General features: G+C 42.2%; 1 protein-coding gene across 3 annotated transcripts; it reads left to right on the forward strand.

Moving 5' to 3' along the window:
• The first annotated feature begins 323 nt into the window (after positions 1-323).
• XKRX (XK related X-linked) lies at positions 324-19,331 on the forward strand. 3 transcript variants are annotated; one of them, XR_009401285.1, is made up of 4 exons: positions 324-1,931; positions 5,937-6,205; positions 12,557-16,752; positions 16,841-19,331. XR_009401285.1 is itself a non-coding variant. In XM_059385358.1 (3 exons), the coding sequence occupies exons 1-3, from the start codon at positions 1,597-1,599 to the stop codon at positions 13,300-13,302; spliced, it is 1,350 nt and encodes a 449-aa protein (XP_059241341.1). In that variant the 5' UTR covers positions 324-1,596; the 3' UTR covers positions 13,303-19,331. The 3 variants fall into 3 exon arrangements, 1 of the variants encoding a protein (XP_059241341.1); XR_009401286.1 differs by having other exon boundaries at positions 12,557-13,385; positions 16,655-19,331; XM_059385358.1 differs by having other exon boundaries at positions 12,557-19,331.
• The last annotated feature ends 1,636 nt before the right edge of the window (positions 19,332-20,967 follow it).

The following is a 20,967-nucleotide window of genomic DNA, read 5'->3' on the forward strand; positions in this document are numbered from 1 at the left end:
GCCAAAGACCTGAAAGTTCATTCTAAAGCCCCTATCCCAGCCTTATTTTGCAACTGGGAATATCAAGGCATATAATAGGAATTTTTAATGCTGACCTTGAGTCTTGACACACACACACCCATCCCTTTCTACCTTAACCTCTCCTGCACACAGTCTTGTCTGGAAAGGAAGCTATAGCCCAGTTACCTCTCAGGTCTCCTCCGCCCGCACCCCACCGTGATGGTATCTGGAGGGCAATAGGACCTAGCGCAATTCAACCCTGAGGCCGAGAGAGAAAGAGAGAGAGAGAGAGAGAGAGAGAGAGAGAGAGAGAGACACCTGCCTAACCGCGTGGGTTGTGCAAGTGTGCGAGCTAGCTAGTTCGCGAGGGCGGAGTGGAAGTGGGCGTCTGCTGCTTTGGGGGAATAGGAAAGCTTTGACTCCCTCTGGGAACCGGGGGTCGTAGTGAGAAGCGGTTCCGAAGGTTAGCCCAAGCCCCCTTTTCTGTCGCGCCTCTCCACCCGGAGCATCTTTGAGTTGCCGGCCCTGGCACTCGCAGGCTAGTTTTGTTTGGCCCCAACGGTCCCTCCCATTCCGCCCGCCCCCGCCTTCAGTGCCTCAGTTCCCGAAGCCACGACTTCCCGCAGCTGGAACTGCAGGCCAGGGAGGACCCCAGCAGTCGACGGCGTCCAAGAGTCTGAAGACATCTGCCTGTGCCCTCCTGGGCTGGCGCCCCGCACGTCGTGCTTCTCGCTAGCAAAGTTTCTCTGTGGAAAAGAAGCCTCTTTAGCTTTCTTCGGATCCTGCAGCGCGCGCGCGCTCGGCTTCTCTCCCCCTGAGACTGCGCTCCCGACCGGGGTGGAACCTTGGCTCCAGCCCCCTGCCCCAGCCGCTACCACCCCCCGTCCGCCCCCCTCCCTCGGCACCCCGCTGCCCCGGCCGGCTGCCTTGGGGGCGGAGCTTGGGAAATCTGTGGAGCCAGCTGGAGAGCCTTGGATTCCGCGCGGGTCCTGAGAGAGCAGCGGCGAGCGGGCGAGCTGATAGCCACAGCCTAAGGATAGCTTAGGGTACCTAAGCACTGAAATGAGCCCCCGAAGGGACGCTCAGGCTGCACCCCCTCTTCTGCCCTGGTTCAGTTCTCGGCAGGTTTGAGAGGGCGTATTGGTGGTCAGAACTCCTCGAGAGGTGCTGCTGAGTGTTCGTGCCCCGACAGAGTGGCTACCCCGACTGCCTGCGGGGCTGCGAAAGGAGAATGAGCCGAGGAGACAGCTGTCCCCAAGTTTTTCACGTGCCTGGAACTGGACTCCGCACTGGGCGCTAAAATGCTTGCTTCCCCCTTGTCCAGGTTTCATAGCATGTCTGTTGACAATTGGAAGCCTGGGCCAATGAAGAGTCAAGTTCAAAGTGGTACTCCTGGCTTCTCCATCCCATACTCCAACAAGTGTAACATGAAACTAGAGAGAGGGGTCTTCTGGTCTAACTAGCAGATCTCCATTCTGGAATTGACCTTGACCGCTCTCTTAGATACTTGGACTGCAGTGGCTCCAGGGTTCTGTTGAGCGGGGGTGGGGCTTGCTTTGCTCTGAAGACAAGACTACTACACTCAGAACCTCGACAATGGACCGAGTTTATGAAATTCCTGAGGAGTCCAACGTGGATCCAATTTCATCTCTGGAGGAAGATGTCATCCGTGGGGCCAACCCACGATTTACCTTCCCATTTGGCATCCTCTTCTCCACCTTTTTGTACTGTGGGGAGGCTGCATCTACCTTGTACATGGTTAGAATCTATCGAAAGAATAGCGAAACCTACTGGATGGCATACACTTTATCCTTCTTTATGTTTTCATCCATTATGGTCCAGTTGACCCTCATCTTTGTTCACAGAGATCTGGCCAAAGACAAGCCATTATCATTATTTATGCATCTAATCCTCTTGGGACCTGTTATCAGGTGAGCAATTTTTAATTTCTACCCCCTCCCTGGGTTTGGGCAGAGAAAGATGAAGCCAGTATTTACAAGACTGGTACTGTGCCTCTAATCAGTTCTCCCATTCCCTCCCACTCTGGGCTTCCTTGCCCTGCCTACCATCCAAAAAATCTTATCTGAAACCTTACGTGCCACCACAGTGACCATGTGGCGTGTACTTGTGTTCCAAAGCCATGTATGGTACCATTGATAAGACTTCATTAGACAGTGTTTGCTATTTGGATTTGAGTTGTGAAAATTGGTATGGGACCAGCTGATGTGGTTAACCTGTGCACACAGGCCATAGCTTCAGAGTGTGTTATTTTAACTCTGCCTTTTAGACACTGTATAAACTGTATCTCACTGTGGGAACCTGGGTGGCTCAGTGGGTTAAAACTTCTGCCTTCAGCTCAGGTCGTGATCCCAGAATCCTGGGATCGAGCCTCACATCAAGCTCTCTCCTCAGCGGGGAGCCTGCTTCTCCCCACCCGTCTCTGCCTGCCTCTCTGCCTACTTGTGATCTCTGTCTGTCAAATAAATAAATAAATCTTTTTTTTTTAACTGTATCTCACATTCAATTTCTTTATCCTGAGCTGCTTGAGCTGGTGGTTGTGGCGCTTTCAAATTTTCCAGTTATTTGACATCTGGAAAATATTTTCAGCTCTTTGTGGCCATCTAGTACCCCAACCCATTGTTGTTTGTTTTTTTTTCTGTTGGTTCATCAGTCTCCTGCTTATCTCTTTGTATCTTTCTGATATAAAGGTACATGGTTAGAGGGGGCAAAGGAAGATGGGTCATCTCTCCATCTGAATGCTGTAACTCATTGTAGTAGTATACAGTCTTTCCATTCAGATTGCCTTGAAGGGATGAGAACGTGCCTTATCTTAGGGAGACAGGATCTGTGTCGGCTGTCTCATCTGGATACTATGGGATTTTCAAGTTAGGGAGATGTTGCAAAACTTAACAAAGTCAGGAGGAAAGAATGGACCAAGTTTGTCTTGATTGCAATCAGCTGAAGAATATATGTCAGAGTGTTGATGTTGTAATTGCAGAGGGAAGATGTTTCATCCTTAGAGAACTAAACGTAGTCTGAAACTGTTTAAGGATGGAACTCCCTTGTCTTAAAAAAATTTTTTTTTTAAATCAATACATGCTCAAATGAGGAGGGATTGGTCAGGCTCCATTAGAGAAAACAGTAGCCTGAAATTCCAGTGACCTGGAGTTTGGTCCTCCCTCTGTCATTGACTAGTTGCATGGCTCTGATGAAATCTCTGAAGATGTCTTGGACCCCAGTTTCTTCATCTGCATGATAAATGGGTTGGGTTAGATCATTGGTCTCAAATGCAAATGCTTAAACAGGCCAGGCAGGTCTCATATATGAGTGAAGCAGGCCAAGTACAAGAAAACCAGCAGCTTTGTGTGTGATGATAAATGAAAATGAAGTCTTAGTGTTAGAGGAATGATGGAGAATAGTGAATAGTGTGGCAAGCTGAAGTCTACACGATTTGCCTGGAAGAGGCAGCTACTCTGTAATTCCATCCCTATCGTTTCACTGTTGGAATCCAGACCCAATATTGCCACATGCCCTAACTTTTCAAGAGAACCTTCCAGAACAGGATTTTATATGAAATATCAGTTTGAATCTTGGCAGTTTGACTGACGAAATAACACAGTATGGACCAAACAAACCACAGCTGTTGGTCAGATGTGACTCAGCTGGCCTATATGTAACCTTTGTACTAGGCAATCTATAGCTCCTTTCCAATTCTAAATCTTTGAAGTTAAGCTGTAAAACAAAGACCTCATCTTGAACTTGGAACCAAGAAATTTAGAGATGTTGGGGCATCTGGATGGCTTAGTTGGTCTGGATTTCGGCTCAGGTCATGATCTCAGGTTCCTGAGATCGGGCCCACGTGGGACTCCATGCTGGGTGTAGAGCCTGCTTAAGATTCTCTCTCCCTTCCCTCTCCCCCTCCCTGCCCCGTGCATGTACACGCTGTCACTCATGCTCTCTCTCTAAAAAAAGAGAAAACCCCACAAATTAAGAGATGTCACCAGAGGTACAAGGTAAACATTCTTTTATCAGCCTTTTCCAATGGGATATATACTGAGTTAACAGATCAAGTGCACTCAAAGTGCAAATTTCAGCAGGTATTGTCCCAGTCCAGAGTTTAGACTTCCCTCCTTTGCTTTGTGGCTTCCCAAGCCATCTTTAATTTGGCCCCACCATATAGAGTATTGAGTACTGTATTTCATTTTTGTTATTTATCTTCCACTAGCAATGATTGGAAAGCATTTTTAATAGCCTGACAGCAGGGAAGAAATAATTAAAAGCCCATATATTATATCCTTGATATGCTTATGTTCAAGGCAAATTACTTTATGGGCAGGTAGGAACTTGATTAGTGCTATTAGGCATATGAAGGTGTTTGGAGGATCTGGCTCCCTTATATGAAATGCAAACTACTTCTGAAAATGAAAATGTACTCTAATTTACTGAGGTTTATAACCAAAGCGAACACCCTTACTTAAATCAGTAAATAGCCTTTAGAAGCATAAACAGAATGCTTCCTGCCACTACCTCTCCCAGTATTATCTTCATCAATCGCACTGATGGGCCTGGGTTAAAATCTAAAATCTTTTATTGGAAATGCACTTGGCTTTATTTCTTCCCTGTTCTCTCCTCCTCCCACCTTTTCCTCTCCCAAGTTTTAGAGTTTGAAATGTCTACTTTCTAGGGAGAAATGCCATGCTTCAGACTGGCCCCTATGCCCTAGTCTCCAAGGGATCCTGTGGAGAATGGCAGCCAGCACATGTCCGAACCTTCCTATTGGGAGCCAAAGGCCTAAAAAGCACAGAAACCTCTGAGCTTGTCTTTAGCCTATTTTTCCATTAAATTACATTGCCATTATTATTATCCTCTCCTCCCATCGTTTCTGACCCTATAATCTTTTCTTCCTTCTTACTCTTTCATTTGTGCAGAAAATATTTATCAAATACCCAAGATGAATACAACCCATGCCCTCAGGCAGGAAAGATGGCTTCATTTTCACCACAACTCTTCTTTCTTATTATAATAGTCCACAGTTTCCATTCATTTAAGGGTAGTGGAGGAAGTGGTAACTCAGGTGTTCCAAAACAAAATGTTCTGATTGCTTCTTTTCTAGTCACCACATCAGAACTGTTTACAGGCTTCTGATGTATGTGGGAGAGATACAGCAAGAAATGGGGTCTTATCACTATTTCATGTTTGGTAAGCTTGCGATCCTTAAGAGGATGTTTTCCTCTTTATAAAGAAAGAAGGAAGTTTCAAAGACTCTTGGCCCCAAACTGATCAAGAGGCCCCAAAAATAACCTTTAGAGAGATCTTTTGATGTTCCCTGGGTATGTAGCACATTCAGTTCTGAGTTGACAAGTCTTTAAGTACCTTGGTGATTGAATGGCATTACTGTATAGATGTGAGGTTTTTTCCAAGCTCCCCTCCAAGACTTTTTGGCAAGACAATTATAGTTGTGGACCTTGTCTTGAAAAAAGCCGAACTCAAAAGCCCCAAGTATGAAGCTGAATGCTTTGCATAAAGAATGCTTTACCTTAGGAACTTGAGGTGTTATGAAAACTAGGGCCTTTAAGAACCTTCATCATTTTCTCTCAGCACATTATTTACATATCTTTGTGTTCAAGGTGCCTTTCTACCACAGGCCTATTCTTAAGGAGACAAAGCAATTCCTTAAATTCTCAAAGAAACACTGAAATTGTGTTCTCAGGTCAGTAGATAACCAGCCAAACAAAAAAGGATTTAGACTCAACTTGTGGAAGGAATGACAACTCTTTGGCTCATGAGGAATGAGTAGAATGGGAATTAAGGAATGGCAAAAAGCAGCACAAACTCCCTGAATTGTATTATTAACTGCCCCACCCCACCCCCACACCCCACAACCTTTCTTCCCAGGACAGTTTTAGTTAAGTACCCCTGATGCTTTACCTCTGCAGATGTTTGGAGGCCATGATTAAGTACCTCACACTGTGGAAGAAAGAGGGGCAGGAGGAGCCCTATGTCAGCCTCACCCGAAAGAAGATGCTAATAAATGGCGAGGAAGTGCTGATAGAATGGGAGGTGGGCCACTCCATCCGGACCCTGGCTATGCACCGCAATGCCTACAAACGTATGTCACAGATCCAAGCCTTCCTGGGCTCAGTGCCCCAGCTGACCTATCAGCTCTATGTGACCCTGATCTCTGCAGAGGTCCCCATGGGTAGAGGTGAGTAGGGTCAGGCGAGGGGAGGGCTTCATTTAAATCAAGGGTCTTAGAAATACAGACCTGAACTGTCCAATGCACTGGCTACCAGCTTCAAGGGGCTATTTATAGTAAAATGAAACATGAAATAAAAATTTACTTCCTCAGTCGTACTAGCCACGTTTCAAGTGTTCAGTAGCCATGTGTGCTTAGTGGTTACTGTATTAGATAGCACTGGTAGATAGTCAAAGAACTTGGGGAGCCAGACATCTTAGGCCTGCCAGATTTATTTAATGGGGGTAAACTATTTAAGCCTTAAAGTGCCACAGATAAGCCCTCTTTGGGCCCAGAATCAGCTGGTAATACCAGCAGTTAGTAGGACATTTTCCCTAGCCCAGAGTGTTTAAATTATACGGAGGGTTTTTTGTTTGTTTGTTTTGGTTTAGTGATGGCCATCTTTTAAGAAGAGATTCCCAAATATTACTGATTATGAGAAAACACATTACTGGGTGAAAAACTCCTTCTTAAAAAAATTACATCTTCATGGGATACCTGGGTGGCTCAGTCGTGAGTCATGAGACCACTCTCAGTGGTACTGAGAGTAACACTCCGACGTGGCACTCAGTCTGCCTTCTGCTCAGCCCATGATCCCAGGGTCCTGGGATGGAGCCCCCGCATCGGGCTCCCTGCTCAGCGGGAAGCCTGCATCTCCCTCTCCCACTCCCCCTGCTTGTGTTCCCTCTCTCGAGCGTGCTCTCTCTCTCTCTGTCAAATAAGTAAACACAATCTTTTTTAAAAAAATTACATCTCCTCCTCAGACCTGACTCAATCTGAGTGTGGGGAGGCCAGGAATCTGTACTTTTTAAAAAATGCCCCAGCTAGGGGCGCCTGGGTGGTTCAGTGGTTTAAAGCTTCTGCCTTCCGCTCAGGTCATGATCCTGTGGTCCTGGGATGGAGCCCCGCATCAGACTCTCTGCTCCTCAGGGAGCCTGCTTCTCCCTCTCTCTCTCTTCCTGCCTCTCTGCTTACTTGTGATCTCTGTCTGTCAAATAAAGAAAGAAAATCTTTAAAAAAATGCCCCAGCTGAGTCTGATCAGCCACATTTGGGAACCACTGATTTAATTACTTCTCTCCACTCCGGTGGGGAGAAAGAAATATAGGTTGGAACGAATACATATGAGAATGAGGCTTGGTCCCAGTTCTGACCTTCTGTGTGATTTTTGGAGGAAGTTACCTAAGAGGTCACAGTCTTAATTTCCCACTTGTAAAAGATGGATCCTTAGATGAGTAAGACCTCTAGGAGAGGAGGAAATGTGAGTCATGTTTTCAAAGTCAAAATAAAGTACTGTTAATGAGTTTTAACAGCTCAACATTAGCTTCATCTAGTTGGGCTGGAGCTGGTAGAGCTGTGGGTACAACTTTGAACCATTTCCTTCTTGTTAAATGGTGATCCTGCTTGCCAAACCCCATGGCGCAACTGAATGTAAGGAGGGCATTTGTCTCCTTTTCTCCTTTCCTCCACCAGGAATTGTTCATGAAATTGTTGGTCTTTACGCTTTTTACGTACCTACGATTGACAGTAGTGTGAAGAGAAAAGGAAATGATGATGATTTTCTTCCTGAGAAATTTGAAGGTCATCAAATCACCTAATTAAAACATGTATACTTTACAAAAGCAATACATACACACACATATATATATACCCACGAGTAATCGTATATGTGTAGAAAATTTCTGGAAAGATATGGCAGAAATCATTTACCTCTGGGGAGTAAAAATGAGAAGTCGTCAACTTTTACCTTTTACTTTATATCCTTCTGTATGGTTTGAAATTTATATGATTTAAAATTTTTGCTATGACCATGTGTTACTATTTTTGGTCCTTATTTTTTAAATTATAAAAATCAGATAGGGTTATGGTAAAGAATCAGAACCACAAAGAACATATATCAAGCAGGAGATGTAATTTTACTTCCCAAAAGTAATCTCTGTTAACCATTCAGTATATATCCTTTTTTTTAATATGTAAATACATAAGTTATATACGTATTTTTGACAAAAAGCGCTGTATTAAACATTCTGTTCAATGCCTTTTGCCAGTATATCTTTCTTTAATGGTTATTTATATATATATAATAAATGATAAATACATAATATATGTTTTTCTTATGTGAACTGGATCATTCTTTGTTATTTCTCTGATCTTCTCTTGGTAGGATTAAAGTTTGTTTCTGATGTTTGCATTCAAGAAATGTTTTCTAGGGGCGCCTGGGTGGCTCAGGGGTTAAAGCCTCTGCCTTCCGCTCAGGTCATGATCTCAGGGTCCTGGGATCCAGCCCTCGTTGGGCTTTCTGCTCAGCGGGGAGCCTGCTTCCTCCTCTCTCTCTGCCTGCCTCTCTGCCTATTCTTGATCTTTCTCTGTCAAATAAATAAATAAAATCTTTAAAAAAAAAAAAGAAATGTTTTCTAATCACAAACTATACTCCAGTGAACATCTTTCTAAGTATCTGTGTCCCAGAAAGAGACTTCATAGAATAAATTCTTAGCAATGGAAGTGCTGGGTGAAAGGATATACATGTTTGGAATCTTATCAGTACTGCCAAATAGCCCTCCCAGAAGGTTGTTTGAATTTATATTCCTACCTGTAGCTTATGAATGTGCTTTTTCTTTATATATTAAGCTAAATATCATTTAGTTCTATAATTATAAAATAACTGATTACATAAATAATTTGCTTTTAATTATGAAGCCAGCTGAGCATCTTTTCATGTTTGGTTATTGTGTTCTTTAAATTGCTGATTTTTAGTAGTTTGTCTTTTTCTTATTAATTTGCAGGAGCTGTTTTCTTATTCTGATATTAATCCTTTCTCTGCTGTAGATAAGTGTGCATGTATACATTTGCGTGTTTTGCATGTGTGTACATACACACATTTTAAATGGTCTCCTGGCTTTCTTAAGTATTAAATTTTTATCATTTAAATTCTTTATTGCTTTAGATCTTGCACACTTCTCACAAAGGCCTTTCACAATTCTTATCTGATAAGCAACTTAGCCTAATCTTCCAAATAGATGAATTTCCACATTCAGTTTGTCAATTCCCCTACCAAAACACAAAACAAAGCAGGAGAGTAACAACAAAAGAAAAAGAAATTTCATTGAGACTGTGTATTGGGATTGCATTAAATCATTTGGGTTGTTTTGGAGGGAATTTACATATTTACAGGATCAATCAGTTTCATATTAGAAGAGATGTATGTCTCCATTTCGTTAAGTATTTTCACATCACTTTATTGAGGTATGATTAACAAAAACCTCTACCTATTTAACATATCCAACTTGATGAGTCTGGAAGTAAGTATACATCCAGGAAATATCCCTAAAATCTATGCCATAAATGTGCAAAGCCTGGAGCAGGAAAACCATACAACTTTATCGAAGTACATTAAAAAAATATTTAGTGAAATGTACTTTGATAAAGTTTATAGTTTTCTTGCTATTGGTTTTGCACATTTCTAGGTATTAGGGTTTTTTTTTTTATTTGACATAGAGATCACAATTAAGCAGAGAGGCAGGCAGAGGTAGAGTCGGAAGCAGACTCCCAACTGAACTGGGAGTCTGACATAGGACTCACTCGATCCCAGGACCCTGAGATCTTGACCTGAGCCAAAGGCAGAGGTTTAACCCACTGAGCCACTCAGGCACCCCTAGGTACTAGTTTTTAAGTCACCTGATTTCCTAAGTGTCAGCGTAGTACCTAAGTAGGGGAAATGCATGTACTACTACTCTTTTGGAAACGGTGAATGATGATGATGATGATAGGAACTAGCAGATAGCATCTACTATGTCCTGAGTATTTCTCTAAGCCTCTTACTTGTAATGATTTCATTTAGTCTTTACAACAACCCTGTGATATAATTGTTACCCCCATTTTTAAAAAGATTTTATTTATTTATTTGAGAGAGAGAGCATGAGAGGAGAGAGGTCAGCGGGAGAAGCAGACTCCCTGCTTGGCAGGGAGCCGGATGCAGGACTCGATCCTGGGACTCCAGGATCATGACCTGAGCTGAAGGCAGTCTCTTAACCAACTGAGCCACCCAGGCGCCCGCTACCCCCATATTTTATTTTTTTTGAAAAGATTTTATTTGTTTATTTGACAGACAGAGATTACACGTAGACAGAGAGGCAGGCAGAGAGAGAGAGAGGGAAGCAGGCTCCCTGCTGAGCAGAGAGCCCGATGCGGGACTCGATCCCAGGACCCCGAGATCATGACCTGAGCCGAAGGCAGCGGCTTAACCCACTGAGCCACCCAGGCGCCCCCGCTACCCCCATTTTAACAAATGAGGAAACAGAGGCACTGAGAGGTTAAGCAAATTCCCCAATGCTTTCATAAGTAATAATTGGCAAGGATGGGATTGGAATCCAGGATGCCTACCTGCAGAGCCATGTTTCTAACTATATCACTATACAAAGGATGTAAGGGAAACGTTCTTCAAGACCTTGTTTTCAACTCTTTGGTGATTTCTCCTATTAGAAACTTTCTGCCGGTACCATCTCTTCAAGTTTGGTAAACAGTTTTTGGGGTTAGGTTTCCTCATTTTCATCCATTCTTCTGCCTTCTCCTTGCTTTTTCTAATCTCTTTTTCTCTTGGAGGCCATCTGGATCAGCATAGATGAGCAAATTCACTAACAGTGTTATGATCTCTTATGGCATGAGTCTATTTGTAGGGAGACAGATGGAAGGTGTTTTTACATTTATTGGAAACATCAGGCTTTCCTTTATTTCACTACTATCAATAAATGAGTTCTAATTTAAGGGACAGCATCACTACACTTGTCTAGATGTATATACACTCTGGTGCTCCTAACTAGGAGCATCAAATCTTAAGGATGGGACTAAGAGTGGTTTATAAAGCTAAGAGTACATCAAATCATTTTATTGTACACCTTAAACTAATACAATATTATATATCAATTATATTTCAACAAACATGGAAAAATAATAAATAAAAATAAGGCCAATTGTAGACACTTCAAGAGAGTCTCTCTAGTCTTTGAGATTCTAGCACTTCACTTAGAGCTGAAAAGGATCTTGGAAACAAACTTGTGCTTCTTTTTGGGTTTCCATGGGGGAAGTCTTCGCTTTTCTTGCAAATTAAGCTGACATCTCTGTGGCTCCAGTTCCCTGGGATCTAATATTTTCATGGGAACTGAAAGTTCCAGCCTTTTTTTTTTTTTTTTTCTGGATGAGTTCCCCTCAGGCCTCTCACTCTTCTTGAGCGTGGTAGATTTTTCTTAGTGATTGGTATCCTTTGATATAAAGGGATAAAAGAAGAGCAACACCATGCGATCTATAGTTGAGATTTACCATAGCTGATTACAGAGCAGCCTGACCCTTCAGGGCCCCAACTCTATACAGCAGCGTGGATGTTATGGGCTATGAGGTGGGGTTTTAAAAAATTTGTAAATCATTCTGGTTGAAGTTTGGAAATTCCTAAAATATAGCAAAGCACATGGGTGATAAATTTATATTGTTAGTGATTTATGTAAGCAATTCTAGAGTATCTCACTGAATTGGGGAACCAAGGCACATAGATATTCAGTGACTTTCACAGAACTGAATCAAGGGCTTCTAATTATAAATATTTCATGCTGCCTCTCTAAATTCAGAATGCCTCATTAATGCCACAAACATTTATTGAGCACCTACTATCTCCCAGGCAGTGTCTTAGGCTCCAGGGATACAGTATGGAACAAAATAGACATGGTCCTTTTTGCCTTCATGGAATTTCCAGAATACATGCTGACACATTCTAGAAGTACATACAAGATTTGTTCTTTAAAGAAGATACATGTCAAAGAAGAGGCTTCTGTAACCAAAGGCATTACCTATGAATTTCCTAGGACTGGATTTTTTCAGAATTCCTTCTGCCTCCTTCATTGTTTGCTCAGAAGCCTATTTCATGCAGTGGGTGCTCCCCTATCCCTTTATAAGTGCTCTTCTTGTGTTAGTGACCTCTCAGTGCTAGTTCTGAGGTCCACTCTTCTTAAAAAGTTCATTTTGTGTGTTTATATGATTATTGAAGTATTACAATGTATGTTCCTTGTGGGAAACTTAGAAAATAGAGAAATATAGAAAAAAAGATTTTAAAAATTGATATAGTCCTCACCACAAAAAGTATATTTTAGGTTATTTCTTTCCATTTTTTTCCTTTGCGTGCTGTGTGCTGTGCCAACATAGCTATGTTCATACGTGAATTTGTTCTTAGCAGGGCCCTCAAGCCTCACTTAATCATCTCTCTGGACCTCCGGGTCTGAGTTCAGGCTTTGTTAACACAGTCTGATTGTCTATTTTTTCTGTTATTTTTTTTCTTACAGTTGTGCTAATGGTTTTTTCCCTGATCTCTGTCACCTATGGGGCAACCCTCTGCAATATGTTGGCTATCCAGATCAAGTATGATGAATACAAGATTCGCCTCGGGCCATTAGAAGTCCTCTGCATCACCATTTGGCGGACATTGGAAATCACTTCCCGCCTCGTGATTCTGGTGCTCTTCTCAGCTACCTTGAAACTGAAAGCTGTGCCATTCTTACTGCTTAACTTCCTGATCATCCTCTTTGAGCCCTGGGTTAAGTTCTGGAGGAGTGGTGCCCAGATGCCCAATAATATTGAGAAAAATTTCAGCCGAGTCGGCACCCTGGTGGTACTGATCTCCATCACCGTTCTCTATGCGGGCATCAACTTCTCTTGCTGGTCAGCTTTGCAGCTGAAATTGGCAGACAGGGACCTTGTTGACAAAGGCCAGAACTGGGGGCATATGGGCCTGCACTATAGTGTGAGGTTCGTAGAGAACGTGGTCATGGTTTTAGTTTTTAACTTCTTTGGAGTGAAAGTCTTGCTGGATTACTGTCATTCCTTGATTGCTTTGCAGCTCATCATTGCTTATCTGATTTCCATTGGCTTCATGCTCCTTTTCTTCCAATACTTGCACCCATTACGCTCACTCTTTACCCACAACGTAGTGGACTACCTCCATTGTGTCTGCTGCCATCGGCACCTTCGGGGCAGGATTGAGAACTCAGAGCTACCCTGTGATGCCCAAGCAAGGCAAAGCATTGTCTGAGATTCTATCTTCTGGGTCCTTCGGGATAGGCTGGGGGTGGCCAAGAGCAACTTTGAAATTGAAGGAGAGGATGAGGCTCATAGGTGAGTACCCACCGGGACATTTTCTTGAAATTTCTGGTAAGCCTCTAAGAAGAAAGAACAACTCCCAAATAGGTTTTATTTCTTTAAGACTGACTGCTATGTTTGGAAACCCAGGGTAGCTAAGAAGGTTAGCTTACCAAGAAGGTTCAGAGATACTGTGAACGGCTCCCCCCCCCACCCAGGGCAGCTCTTTGGCTGTCCAAGGGGATAATTTACCTCCAAGCACCTTAATCTCTCTCTCAGTGTGATCTTGTTACTCTGCTCATTTGCTCCAGGGCAGTACTGAGCTTTTTCCTAGGGCTGGGATGAATGCCCAGAATTCCACCAGAATATATACTGACTGATCAGAGATATGACAATTTGTTGATTATGGGTACCTCCCAGGAAAACTGGATGATTAATGTGGAATTATAACTGTAAGCATGGCTGGGTTTTATTTTTCTTAATTCCACTGAGAAACTCTAGTTTAAGAAGAAAACCCCCACTATTAAAAGAGCTGCTCCCCAAATAAGTTAGCTTAGCATTGGGATTTTAGTAGTGATCATAGTGATCAAAGACCTCTCTTTTCAAGCAACCCTTCCTAGGCACACTCCCAGGAGGGAGTGCGGAGTAGGATTCCTACGGGGCATAAGCCAGAATGACACTTTCTCAGGGACCTGCAGGGGCATCCAGCCTGTGGAATGGAGTGGTTGAGTAAAATCTCTCACTTCCTGCCTCGTTATCAGGAATTCCCTCCAAACTGGTTTTTCTGTGCTCATGGCAGTTTACTACTTGAGATAGATTTCAGAGAAGCGGAGCTGTAATTGAGAATGTTTCTAATGTATGGAAGAAATGAAGATTGCTTTGTGTCTCCTACTCTTCCGAGTATTTTGCTGGCTTGGTTTTTTTTCCCCCCTAGGGGAGAGAAAAGGTAATGATAGTTGGATTATTACCTTCCTCCTGTTTGGGGTTTGCGGGGCAGCTAATACTCCAAGGTAGAGTGAAGACAGAGAAGGGAAACCAGATCATATTTTTTTTTTTTAAAGATTTTATTTATTCATTTGACAGAGAGAAATCACAAGTAGATGGAGAGGCAGGCAGAGAGAGAGAGAGGGGGAAGCAGGCTCCCTGCTGAGCAGAGAGCCCGATGCGGGACTCGATCCCAGGACCCTGAGATCATGACCTGAGCCGAAGGCAGCGGCTTAACCCACTGAGCCACCCAGGCGCCCCGGGAAACCAGATCATATTAACTCATCATTGGTACTGGTTTTTGACCACCGGGCTTTATTTTCTAATAAGGAAATGTTTATCAATCTTCTGCTCATTCCCACACTCCCAATGAATGAATGCATATCTCCCTTTCTCATGAATCTCATATCCGTGGGTATTTTGATGGGGATGTCAGCTCAGATGCCTCTAAGGTAACCAAGGAATTGAGGTTAGTATAGCCACTGCCTATTGGGACCTAGTATCCCAGCATTTACCTAATCCTTACCCCTTACAGACGAGGAAAGTAGAGAATTACTAGCAGTATGTACTAATTGTTGCTGCCACAATGTTTTGAGAAATTGTGAAGGATCTGACCTAAAGTCCCCATCCAGTTTTACTCATGAGATCACATGAAGAGTTTATCTTTAGCCTTATCCCTTCCTCTTATCCAGTGTCAAGGAGTTTATGGTGGAAGAGCTCCCTCTTTCAGGTAGCAGGGCTGTTAGCCAGAATAGTCCTATTTCCTGGCATGTCTAGTGTGGTTTCCCATCTTCAACCACTGTTTGGGGGCCAAAAGGATTGAATCGTTAATTGGGGAGGAGAGTCAAGTGACTTGCTTTGGAGCAGTGAAGACTTTCTTCGTCAATCCAACTCCCTCATTTTATCTTTGATGGAGAGACTTAGTTAGGTTGGTGTCTGAAAACGCTCACACCTATCTTCTATGTTATTTAAGGTGAATTTGAAAGAATCTATTAGGCCTCCAGAAGAACACGCTGTCTCTTTGGAATTCAAACAACAATTTCTCTCTACTGGTTAATATTCCCTTCTATTAAAATCAGAAGCAGTGTGGAACTGTAATTTGGCTCATAAAAGCCATGTGAGTCAGCTACTTAAGGCACACACTAAGCCAAGTAGGCCAATTAGAGCTAGAGCAGAGATACACAGGGCAGAAACATGTGCCTTGGTAGTAGACCAGGCATATTTTTTCCCACGCACCCTCCCCAGCCTCTGTGACTTAATATCTCTGGAATGTAGGGAGTTCAGGATGAGGGGTGTGGGACAGCTTTCAGACCTGAAAAACCTGCTGCCCTTACCTAAGGAGAATAGAGTCTAGTGATACCTTATGCTAATGAACTCTCAGAACGTCCTATATGTGGTGGCCTTTCTGTTCCACAGCAGTCTTCTAGATACACAGAAAAAAGAGAAATTTCAAAATATGGTGGATGGGCAAGGGAAGTGCTCCCCTCCGCAAACACCTTTTTAATTGACTACTTTCTTTTTACCCTTTGAAATCTTAAAGTGACACAGGGTAGTTGTGTAGGGGCCAGCCTTCCCGGAAGAGGAGGCAGAGATGGGGCCAGGAAATGGGTCTTAGAAAAGGAAGGCAGACCATGAAGTGTGGGGGTAAAGAGAGGCTGTTGTAGCCACAGTCCCCCCCACCACCCCCCTGACCAGCTAAGTACCTGGAAATGAACATGTTAAGGAAATGTATCAAATAAACTCATAGTTGTCAATTTCATTTGTTCCACAAATGTTTAAAGACTTTGGGGCCCAGAACTGGGAAGCACTCTAGGAGAATTAAATAATAGTTGATATTTATAAGCATTTACTATATGCCTGGCATGGTGCTTTATATGCACTATTTCATTCAGTTCTCAAAACAATCCCTTATGAAGTAGGTACTATTATCCCTCATTTTACAGATAAAGATTCTAAGGCATATGACCTGCCCAAAACCAGCTAGTTATCAGCGCCAGGATTCAGTCTTAGGCGCTCAGGCTCCAGAGCTCACACTCTTCATCATGACACAAGCCTCTAAATCCTCTTAGGTCCTTTGTGGAGTTAGTTTAATATGTTAGTGATTCCAGGAATCTTTTCTGGGCTGTAATCAAGGGGCATCACTGGGTTTACTCGAGAGAAAAAGGTCAAGTCCTAAAAGGACTGGGATGAAAATGGAGTATGTGTTCACCTGTACTTATAGGCTGATGTTACTTAATGTTCACATGTACTTATATTTAATGTTTACATGTACTGATGGGGGGATAAGGCAGGGGAGAGTGGTAGACACATTTCCTTTCTAGTTTCAGGATTTTGTCTCCTGTGTGTTCTTGAACACACAGCTTCCTATTCATGGATCCTATTCGTGGGAATAAAACTGGAGGGAGCAATTACTACCCAGGTTTGTATGAATCTTCCCCCACCAACTCCCCAAACAACCAATCACAGCAAAGGAGTGCTGAAGCTGACTCTCTTATACTTCCTCTTAGCAACACTGCCCTTACTACTCTTGAGAAGCTGATTCCTGATTCTAAAGCAGGCCACAGGATAAGGATGTGGAAGAATAATGACCTTCCCCCAACTGTCACAGTCCTGAGAGCCTAAGTCAACATTCAGTGCTCTTTCAGCTAGCCTGCTCCTGCCTGCACCTCTCTAGGTCATGGTCCTCAGCATTCAGAGTTGATTGCTACTTCCAGGGTAAGGGTGGTGTGAGCAGTTGAAGGGTAGAACATTCACCAGGACATTCCATCTAAACCTGGGGAGTTCGAGGGTGCCTGGCTGGCTCAGTCCATGGAGCCTGCAGTTCTTGATCTTGGGGATGTGAATTTGAGCCCCTTGTTGGTTGTAGAGATTACTTAAAAAGAAAATGTTAAACAAACAAAACCCAAACCCTTGTGGTGTTCCATTTCTGAAAAGTCCTTTAGTATACAAGCAGAGGACTTTGGACCCTCCAAAATATTTACCTACCCAAGAGTGGGGATCCTCATTCTATGAAACTTATGCTATTGGGTTTCATTACTATCTTCAGGGAACACATATGTGCAGAATCTTATGCCTTTCCTCTTGAAGAACCAGCACCATTAGTCATATACTTTAGGTCTTAGAGCCTCTGGGGTGCAAAGTGAAAGTATGATATGAGCCTTGGCAACAAAGCACACACCATGTGAAACCGGGAAGTAGCAAGGCCAACCTGTGTGAGCTATGGGAACTAAGTGTGAAAATGATATACTTTCATGTATAGAGAAAATAACATCTGAATAGCACTGTACTATGTGCGAAGAGCATCGATACATACTAGCTCTGTTACCATTGTATCATTGTTGGGACAAGCCCTCTGAGCTGTACATATGAATTTGCAATGTTCTAACCTTTAATTTATTAAACAATTATTAAACTCATTTTGTGCCAGGGAAACCTACATGGATATTTCAGAGTGCTTTATAGATGCTGAAAGACTCAAAAGAAAATCCCAAATATTGAGTTTCAGTGATATTGGAGATAAATAGCCACTGGTTGTCATCACTGGTATGAGAGCAAAATATTGGAGCAAGTTTTTGGAAGGCATTGTCAGTTTTGTCAAAATTAAATGGACATACTTTTTGTCTCAGAATTTTAACCTCTAGGAATTTTTCCTATGGCAACATAGATACACTTATGCAAAGAGATGTGCACAAGAATGTTTATTATAGCACAGTTTGTAACAGTGAAAAGTTGGTAACAACTTAAATTTCCACTTACAAGGAAATGGTTAAATTCTGGTATTTCTATCATTGGAATACTGTCCATCCATTAAAAAGATATATGTACCCCTATGTTTATTATAGCATTATTTACAATAGCCAAAATATGTAAGCAACCTAGTTATCCATCAATGGATGAATTGATAAGGAGGGTGTGTGTGTGTGTGTGTGTGTGTGTGTATAATGGAATATTATGTGGCCATAAAAAGGATGAGATCATGCCATTTGCAACAACATGGGCCTAGAGGGTATTATGCTGAGTGAAATAAATCAGACTAAGAAAAATACCATATGATTCCACTCATAAGTGGAATCTTAAAAATGCATAAGCAGAATGCAAAATCAGACCTATAAATAATGAAAAAAAAGAACCCTAATGGTTGCCAGAAGGGAAGGAAGTGGGGGATTGGGCCAAAGGATGAAAGGGAAAAGGAGATACAGACTTCCAGTTACAGAATGAAGGTCATGGAATAAGAGGTACAGCATAGGGTCCATAATATTGTAATAGTGATGTATGATGACAGATGGATTCTACACTTGTGAACAAAGCATAATATTGTACACCTGAAACTAATGTAACATTGTGTATCTACTAAAAAAATAGGGTAGATGTATACAGTATGTTCTAAGTGAAAAGACTGGTTAAAAAAAAAGTAAGTTGAAAAACAAAATGTATAGGATGAGATTATGAAGAATTATTGAAAACCTGGGAACAAGAGTGTCATAGGAAGAATAGTGTCACCCTCTAGATCTCCACGTCTAATCCTTAGAATTTGTGAATGTGTTATGTTCCTTGGTAAGGGAGAATTAAATAGGGAATTGAGGTTGTTAATCAGTTGACCTTGAGATGGAGAGATTACCCTGAATTATGTGGGTGTGCTGGATGTAATCATAAAGGTCCTCATGAGAGAGAAGTTGATGTGAAGGTGGAGAGAGGGATAATTGAAGATGTCACATTGTTGGTTTTAAAGATGGAGGAAGGGGCCACAGACAAATGCATCTCTAGAAGTTGTAAAACACAAGGAAACAGATTCTCCTGGAGAGTGTCCAGAAGGAGCAGGTCCCTGCCAACACCTTGATTTCAGCCCAGTGGAACTGATTTTGGACTTCTGACCTCCAGAGCTGTGAGAAAATAAATAAGTGTTTTTTAAGCCACAACAGTTTGTGATGATTTATTATAACAGCACTAAGAAACTAATACAAAGGGAAAAGATGATTACTTGATGCTTTAATGTCACCTTAAGAGCATTTTCTAACAGGCCTAAGGGTCATCTACCTCTCTACATCTAGAGAATTATAATTTGGCACAAGTGATTAGGGTTCAGTCATTTTACAAATCTATAAAACTGACAAAATGCAACAAGATTTTCTATCCACCTGAAGCATGATGTTGGTTCTTAGTGCCTTGTAGGACATTAACCAGCTTTAATTTTACCTTAGCAATATGATTTTAATATTATTTTAACGTTTCTTTTTTTTTAATTGACTATAAAATACCAGTCCTCATATCCTCTTTAGAGTTAACTTTACCATCTTGCTGGTTTCCTCCTTTGTGAGTTAAAATTAAAATTTGACACATGCTCACTCTCTATTTGGATGAAACTTAAAAAAAACACATTCTGAGAATCATATTTTAACAGTGATCCTATTTTTGTAAAAACAAAACAAACAATATGGTAGTTGGGGGAGCCAGAGAAAAATGTTCCAAATTCTTTACAGCAGCACTCTGGTTGGGGGGTTGTAGTTTGAGGGGGATTTCTTCAATGTTAGATAGTTTGCAATACTTAAATTTTGTACGAGTTTACATGGTATTTGCAATCAGAAAATATATTTAAAAAGCAAATACATGTAAAAAATGATTCATACACAGTGTCTGCCTTCAAATTTAAGATCTGATTGGACAGAGAGACATGTATTGCATACAACTAACTAGAAATATGAGGCAAATTATGATAGATGCCCTTGAAAGACATAGGCTTCTTGAGTGCTTATTACATATGAAGGTCTATAGTGGTTCATTTACATAATTTCATTTCATCATCATCATGATCCTCTGAGGTAGATGCTATCCCCATTTTTCAGATGAAGAAACTGAAGCCGAATGACTACCCAAGGTCACACAACCAATAAGGGGAAAGAGCCAGAATTTAATCTCTGGTCTTTCTGATTCCAAAGCTTATATTCTTTCCAGTCTACCACACTGCCTCCCATAGATGTTGGGTCGCATGGTCTGGACTGGGTATGACTGAAGAAGGTGGGTATTTATACTCTTTTTTTTTGGCTCTTTAAGTGGGGCAGGTGCATTCACATATAACAGTAGGAAACAGGCAAAGGTCCCCTATCTCTAATATTTACCCAACTAGCCTATGGCTTAGCCTGCTCTAATATAGTTCCCAGCCATCCATAAGTGCTCATATTCTTGGCTTTAGGCTCTAGTCCCTCCTGGCTTTCTTGACATAATTTGTTTGGCTCTGATTTTCTGGTTTACTCAACCTCTGCCTGCCTCAACTGGCTCTCCAATTTGCTCTTCCCCATTGGATTGGCTTGCTTGCCGATGAGACATTGCTCTCACCAGCCTCAGCCCTAGGTACCCACACCTGTTAGGCAAGCTCCCTTGTCTTCCAGCCAGGAGAGTAGGATTGAACAGGCATAGGTCAGAAAACTAGGCTATCCCTAGGAGTGGCATGGAAGAATCATGTGCTTGGGGCCAGGAATTCAGTGCCAGAGAAGAAAAGAGTATTTGAGAATGAAGTTGAAGATGGGAATTTTAGGGATGAGGAAGTAAATAACAGGGCACATCTAAAATCTACAGGTGTAGCCGGGCCTGGAAACCAGTGAGTCATTGGGCATATGAAGGAATGCATATGCTTGATGCT

The sequence above is a fragment of the Mustela nigripes genome, chromosome X, assembly GCF_022355385.1.
Source record: "Mustela nigripes isolate SB6536 chromosome X, MUSNIG.SB6536, whole genome shotgun sequence".
NCBI lineage: Eukaryota > Metazoa > Chordata > Mammalia > Carnivora > Mustelidae > Mustela > Mustela nigripes.